This window comes from Vigna unguiculata, chromosome 2, assembly GCF_037176805.1.
Source record: "Vigna unguiculata cultivar grain cowpea cultivar isolate G323 ecotype 2 chromosome 2, ASM3717680v1, whole genome shotgun sequence".
Classification (NCBI taxonomy): domain Eukaryota; kingdom Viridiplantae; phylum Streptophyta; class Magnoliopsida; order Fabales; family Fabaceae; genus Vigna; species Vigna unguiculata.
In genome coordinates this window covers 6,931,727-6,939,945 of record NC_140793.1, presented here as the reverse complement: position 1 = coordinate 6,939,945, position 8,219 = coordinate 6,931,727, and the positions used below count along the sequence as shown (strand labels likewise).

The 8,219-nt window shown below is 32.4% G+C and overlaps 1 protein-coding gene across 1 annotated transcript; it reads left to right on the top strand.

The window, feature by feature from the left end:
- Window positions 1-6,242: 6,242 nt before the first annotated feature.
- On the top strand, window positions 6,243-7,677 carry KNATM (KNOX meinox protein). The gene is made up of 3 exons (XM_085669581.1): window positions 6,243-6,392; window positions 7,215-7,325; window positions 7,452-7,677. The coding sequence occupies exons 1-3, from the start codon at window positions 6,243-6,245 to the stop codon at window positions 7,575-7,577; spliced, it is 387 nt and encodes a 128-aa protein (XP_085525707.1). The 3' UTR covers window positions 7,578-7,677.
- Window positions 7,678-8,219: the final 542 nt, after the last annotated feature.

Sequence of the window (8,219 nt, the reverse complement as noted above, 5' to 3'; positions counted from 1 at the left end):
CTACCTTTATCTATTCAATATCTTTAATTTCTTTACTATAACTTTTAACGAAAGGAAGAGATTTGGAAGAATAAAATAACTTCTTTGGAAGGTGAATTGCCTCTAATTGAAGTGTTTCAATTGGTTGGTTCTCATCAAAAGTCAGTCATGTGATTCATTTAAGAAGCAATGGACCAAGCAAAGGAGAAGATTCAAAAGACTTTCAATGTTGTCAAAAAAAGGTATTAGTCATCTAACTATTTATATTTGTTTTTTAATGGAAAACAAAGCTAACTCAACATAATGTATTTTGGTTAGTTATTTGCCTTTGTGGAACATCATTGATGTAAGGTGGGACAATAAACTCCATAGGCCCTTGCATGCTACAGGCTATTTTCTTAACCCTCAAATACATTATCATCCCGTATTTAAAGCATATTTGGAGGTGAAACGAGGTTTGATGGAATGTATAACTAGGATGGTGGAGGATGAGGATGAACAAACTCATTGATGTTCAAAATGATTATTTTAGAAAATGAGCAAAATGTTTTGGATGTCCCTTAGCTACTAGGTCAATTAATTAAAAGAATCCAGCAGATTGTTGGGAGTCTTAAGGTGATGAGTATCTTGAAGTCCAAAAATTTGTCAGTCATGTATTGAGCTTGACATGTAGCTCATCTGAATGTAAGCGTAATTGGAGTTCCTTTGAGATGGTAAGTTAATGTTAAAATATATCTCTATAATAAACTACTAGTCTAGTGCTTGCCTACTTATCATATTTATCTTTGTATTTATTTTAGGTCCATATGAAACAGAAGAAACAGGCTAAAGCACAGCACAATGAATGATGTTGTTTTTGTTAGCCAATTCAAAATTAGCTAAGAAGAAAAAAAAAAACAAGAAATACAACTCAAATTTGTTAAGATATGTCAAATATTCTATTAGCAAATATTATGTAATCAAATATTGTATTAGCTATAATTTAGGCATTATTACCTTTGTGAGAAAATTCGTGCACTCATTCCTTTAATAGATGAGGAATTATAACACTCTTGTATGTATATATATATATGGTACCCTATTCTTTGAAATAATACATCAGAATTATTCTTTACATCATTTTTATATGGTATCAAGAGCCAAACACCGACATCCTTTACAATATAGGAAGCAGTGCTTCTTTATTTGAATATTTCTGGTGGCTCCTTTTGATAAAAATTAATCGGAAAAACATGATTTTGGGACTTCTGTTGCTACCCATATGCACGAAGCGCTCACCCCTAAACGACTTGACGACACCAACTATGTTGAGTGGTCGTTGAACGCACAAAACAATATCAGAGGCATAAAACGTTAGGGTTTCATCTCTGGAACAAAGGTTGCACCAAAAAATAGGAAATCTGATGAATATGAAGCATGGGAAAATGAAAATTGTCTAGTCAAGTCTTGGCTTTTGGACTCCATGATGAAAAAAATCAGATCCCTCTTTATTCGCTTAGCTACGACAAAAGATATCTAGGACACTGTGCAACAAACATACTCAGTCAACCAGGATGCGTCCCGATCATATCAATTATATCGTGATGTAATATTTACTCAGCCAAATGGAGGATCTGTTATTACATATTTTGGTAAATTACAAAGATTATGGCTGGAGTATGATACTATCACAAATTGTACCATCGAATGTCCTAAAGATGTTGAAAAGTATAACAACATGATTAATTATCAACGAGTTTGTCTTTTTGGCTGGCCTAGATATACATTTGGATACAGTTCGTGATCGTGTCCTTGCTACTACTCCCCTTCCAAATGTTCAATCAGTTTATGCAACTGTTTGTGCCGAGGCAAACCGCCAAGAGGGTATGCTTGATAGTGAGTCTACTGTGGGGACTGCCTTTGTTGTTAAGAAGTTTCCTAAGAAAGGAATATGCAAATGTATGCACTGCAATGGGGATAATCATGTCATGGAAACGTGTTTTAAACTCCATGGCTATCCAGATTGGCATCCAAAAGGAAAAACTACTCCTAATACAAAGGTAGAAGCTACTCCCAAGAGCCACAGTTCTACTGCTGCCGGATTTGTGACCAAGTCAGGTATATCTAACTTTGTTTTTCATCTTTCTGTTGTTACTAGGGGTAGTGATTGGATAATTGATTCAAGTGCTACTGATCATATGACCTGTGATCCACATAAATTTATTAATTTTTCTCCCAATTGTTCTAAAACTGTTATTATTAATGCCAATGGGGTATCATCTCCTATTGAAGGTGTAGGTACTATATCCCTCTCACCCTCATCAATTTTTGATGTTTTATTTGTTCCTACATTGAACTGTAATCTTCTCTCTATCAGCAAGTTAACCAAATCACATTCTTGTGTTGCCTTATTTTACCTAACCCATTGTTTTTTCCAGAACATCCATTCCAAGGAGAATATTGAGAGTGGTAGAGGGAGAGAAAGACTGTATTATCTTGAAAATGTCTCACAACAAACCCATAAAGGAATGTTGGCTTGTCTTGCGAATGAACACATACAAGATAAAAACAAAAAGAAAATTTGGTTATGGCATAGAAGATTAGGACATCCCTCTTTTGGTTATCTAAAAAAATTATTTCCATCACTATTTCATAAATGCAATATTTCTGATTTTATTTGTGAAACTTGTGTAATGGAAAAAAGTCATTGTGTTGTGTTTCCTTTAAGCAATAAAAAAACAGATTTTTCTTTTTCATTAATTCATACAGATGTTTGGGGCCCTGCCCCACAGTCTACACATAATGGAAAAAAATGGTTTATCAATTTTGTTGATGATTATACTCGAGTAACTTGGATATATTTGCTTAAACATAAAAGTAATGTGTGTAATGTATTTCGTTCCTTTCATCATATAATAGTTACTCAATTTAACACACATATTAAGGTCATTCGATCAGATAATGGAGGGGAATATTTTAAGACTGAGTTAATCGAGTTCATGAACTCCAAAGGCATCTTACATCAAACTACATGTCCTTATTCACCATAAAAAAATGGGGTGGCTGAGAGAAAAAATAGACATATATTAGAGGTGACAAGATCACTTTTGATATATGGTAATGTCCCATCTCATTTATGGGGTGAGGCTGTGAGATTTATAGTTTATTTGATTAATCGAACACCTTATAGTGTGCTTAAATTTCGAAGGCCTTTAGATATGTTGTTTGATCATTGTATCCTTCCTTCCATGGTCTCTTTACCGCCTCATATTTTTGGATGTGTTATATATGTTCACTTACACCCACATCAACGTACAAAACTTGAAGAACGAGCTTTAAAATGCGTTTTTGTTGGGTATGGATCAACTAAAAAAGGCTACTGTGCTTACCATCCACCATCAAAGAAATTTTATATCTCTATGGATGTGACATTTAATGAGCATAGTTTTTTTTTATGTTGATTCTACACTTCAGGGCGGCAATGAAAGTGAAGTTCATAATCATGATGTTAGTATGTTTGATATCACAAATATAAATTATACTATAAAGATAAATTATCATGTGAGGATCATTCTTCAGGAAGTGAGCCAATCCTAAATATGGAAACTTCTCCTTTGGATAATACAGTGTCTTCTGATCCTAACCAATTGGCTCAATCTTCTTCACAGGTTCAGCTTAACTCTTCAGAGGTACCTTCTGATCCTATCTCTTATAATACTAATGTAGTTAAAACTAATCATGAAATTTTTTCTTTTGATCCTACCCTTGATAATACTAATGTAAACGAAACCGATCATGAAATTTATCCTTGTGTGCATGAAACCACCAACACACCAAACATTGAGTCTACTACTGTTTAGTATAATCTTCCACCCCGTTCTAACTGTGGTCAACGTCCAACTAAATATGAACTAGACCTCCAAGCCAAAGTTAAATATCCCATTAGTAAATATGTGTCATCTCACAGGTTATCCCAATCATATGCATCATTTGTATCTCAATTATCTTTAATTTCTATTCCTAGTAATATACAGGAATCTTTGGTAGATTAGATGGACCAAAGCAATGGTTATGAGATGACAACTTTAGAAAATAAAAATAACACTTGGGATCTTGTGTCTTTACCAAGAGGGAAGAAAATTGTGGGCTGTAAATGGGTATTTACAATTAAGCATAGAGCTGATGGAACTATTAAGAGGTATAAAGCCCGACTTGTGGCTAAAGGTTACACTCAATATTATGGTGTAGATTACCAAGAAACGTTTGCACCGGTAGCCAAGCTCAATACTGTGAGAATACTTTTGTCACTAGCAGCAAACCAAGATTGGCCTCTTCTACAATTTGATGTGAAAAATGCTTTCCTACATGGAGAAATTTTAGAAGAAATTTATATGGATTCTCCACCAGGCATGACAGATTCAATTGGAATGAAGGTTTGCAAATTAAAGAAGGCTCTATATGGATTAAAACAATCCCTAAGAGTGTGATTTTGGAAGGTTTACCAAGTCTATGAAGGCTTTTGGCTATAGAGCTAGTAACTCTGATCACACCTTATTTTTTAAGAGAGAAAAAGGAAGAATTACAGTTTTGATTATACATGTAGATGACATGATTGTTACAGGAAATGACCAAGATGAGATTTCCAGTTTGCAACAATACCTTGCATCTGAATTTGAGATGAAACAACTTAGAAACCTCAAATATTTTTTGGGTACTGAAGTAGCTAGATCAAAACATGATATTTTTCTATGCCAAAGAAAATATACTATTGACTTACTATTAGAAATTGGACTGCTTAGGAGTAAACCAGTTGATACACTAATTGAACAAAATCATAAACTCTTTCGATGTTCAAATTCAGCAAACATAGACAAATGCAGATATCAAAGGCTGTAGGAAAATTAATTTATTTGTCTCATACACGTCCATATATTACCTATGCAGTGAATGTTGTTATTCAATTTATGTATGACCTACGAAAGCTTCATATGGATGTTGTTGAGATGATTTTGAGATATTTAAAGTTCACTCCTGAAAAAGGAATTTTGTTCTAAAATTATGAAAACTTAAAAGTAGAAGGGTACACTGATGCAGATTGGGCAAGTTCAAAAGACGATAGAAGATCTATCTCTAGATACTTTACTTTTGTAGAAGGAAATCTTGTAACATGAAGAACGATATCAAGTTTATATTTGCCCCTAAGTTGATGTTTTTCTTATGACAAGACTTGTAATTATACGAGGAATGGTGAATCTACGAGAGTCTGTGAACTTTGGAATATGGAATTTTGGATAATGACATTACCATTTCGTTGGACTTTAATTGTTTCTTCTTCTGCGTAATTTTTTTTCTTAATAACTTCTTCATAAATCCAGCATACGAGGATATTTGTTGGAGTGCTTCTAGGAATCAATATTCAATTATAGAAAACATATTGATATCATATAAATAAAAAATTTCAATTTCTTTTATAAAGTTTTCATTCTTACTCTTTAAAAAAGTTAAAGACCATAGAAAAATAACAACATACATAGTTTCACTTTTCAAAATATATGGAGATTCATTTACGCCTCCCCAATTCCCAAAAGTGGTGGACTAAGTAGATTTCATTTAAACCATTAATTTGTAATTAAACAGTTCATATTGGAAATTATAGGGATGAAGATGATGATGATACACAGTAAACCCAATTAAGAAGAAAAACGTTAATCTGAAAAAGACTTGAAAAATCCAAAAAAAAAAAAACAATGTGAAAGATATAAATATAGATATATATTGTAAGAAGTGGTGTAAAATAATTTTGTCTATGAAGCATTTAGAAATAGTGAAACGAAGTAAATATCTTTGGGAGGAATTGTAGAATAAAGCCAAAAGAGGTGTTCCAAGTTGAAGACCTGAAAGGTGCTTTAATCATAGCAATAAACCTTGACAAGTTCCTTTCAAGGCAAAAAAGGGACACAGAGAACACAGAGTTTTAACCCTTTATCTTTTTCCCATGCATGCATGCACTTGTTTTCATACTATTTATTTTACCTCCAATGGTTAACAACATGAAGAACAGAAATACCCATACGGCAGGTAACCCATTTGTACTTCTTGATAACTACGTTTCATCACTTTAGCTTCCACTCACATTGGTCAATAACCATAATACAAACCCCTTTTATCCACAACATGTTGCTATATATATAATAGTGCTTCTTTTTGTTTCTGATTCGATTGGTGCAAGAGAAAATAGTAATATCAGCATTAATAGTAATAAACCTACCTACCTAGCTACAGAGATGGAAGCTACACACGTTCGAGAAAAGGGTCTTGTTGAGGGAAGTGAACACATTGCTGGTGGGAAACAAAATGAAGAAGTTCTAAAGAACATTATTGCAACTCATCCTTTGTATGAAGTTTTGATTCAATCTCACATCAACTGCTTGAAGGTACGTAATTTCCTCTATTTTTCTTTTTCTTTTCTTCTCTGCTCATTTCTTTCTGTTTTTGACTCCTAAACTTTGTATTGATTAAAGCAATGATGTTGAATTATCATGATCCGGGGTCAACAATTAACAGAAAAAGAAAGCTTCCATTCTAGTATAACTGTGGTGACCTACATGACTATATTTTTGTCTAAGTTAGCTGATACAAAAGTGCTTATGAGTGATGAATAGGATCCGAAAATGATGCTAGAACAATTTGAAACCTTAATATAGTAAACAAGACAACGGTGGAGTAGAGTATCTAACAGTTCAGAAAAAAGCAATTTCTCACTTTGGCTATAGCTGCAAAATTTATGATATTTTTGAAAGAAAAAAAGTTTGTTTCTTCTAATTTTCTGAATGATTTTAACTCAGAAAGTGGGTGACAAATGAAGATAAATAAGTAGATTTTACTCACTTTTCCTTAAACTAAACAATTCATTAAAATGGAACAGCTTTTGTCATTTGTCTTAATTTGGGAGCGTATTTTCTAGTACATCTATATAAATATAACAGAACTGTTTCTGCAATGGAAACAAGACCAGACATTTTTGGTAAACAGTTACATATATCATATAAGAATTTGTTTTAGATTAATGTCAAGTATTTGTAAAGTCAGTGATAGATGATATGATGAACAATGTTGGAAGTAAGAGGTTAAAAGCTTTATCATGTTTTTCTTTTCATTATTCAGAGAAATGTAACACAGAGATATTAAGAGTTTCCAACAACTCATGCATAGTATGCATCTATTTTACTTCATCATTTGAGTTTGTTTGAATTCAGGTGGGGTTAAGTGAAGCTGAAGAGTTTGATGATGATGCACTGAAGAAGCTGGTGAATTCAAAGTCCAAAGCAACAGCTGGTGCAAACACTTCAGAGTTAGATCAGTTCATGGTATCACTAGTGTTAATTTCTGAAAATCTTGGTTAAAAACATAAAAAGTATAAAAAATAAGATTGTTTTTAAGAAATGAAAGCCTTATAAATAATCTATTTTGTTTGATTTGATAACACTGGATAGGAAGCTTATTGCATGGCACTGAGCAAGCTGAAAGAAGCAATAGAAGAACCAACAAAAGAAACTAATGCTTTCATCAGAGCCACGTATCATGAACTAAAGCAACTGGAAGAAGTGAAGCACCCATAACTTTTGATAAGTAGTTGGAATCTCGATGATGAACTTGGTCCTTTCTAGCAAGTACCATTTCCTTATTATTGTAGCTCTTATTTTCAGAATGTTATTCACTCAAGCAATCACTTTCAGGTAGTCAGAAACAACTTTACCACTGTATGATATTGGTCTCCACAATTATATGCTGTATATTAGAGTGATGCTTATATTTACATCACTTCAATCAAACACTCCTATTACAATTTAGCATCATTTTTATACTAGAATTTCTTTTTATTTTTCTTTCTAAATTTAATTATAGTTAACATGAGATTTGGATTAATAAATGGATAAACCTATATAGTTTTGTTTCAAAATATGTCAGTGTGTTGGGAATATAAATATGTATGAAAATTAAAAATTATATGAAAAAAAATATATATAAATTTATTATTTTAAGATTTCAAATCAATGTTAATTTTTTATGTAAATTTAACTTAAATTTCATTATTAGTGAATTTTTTTCCGTAAATTCCTTAAATACTCATATGGACTTAAAATAGACATGATTGAAATACAATGAAAACATAATTTCTGAAGGTTGTGAGTTGCTGCTAGTACTATTTATTGCAGTTATCTCTTCTATTAATCGAGAATTTGAATTTTGTGTAATTGATA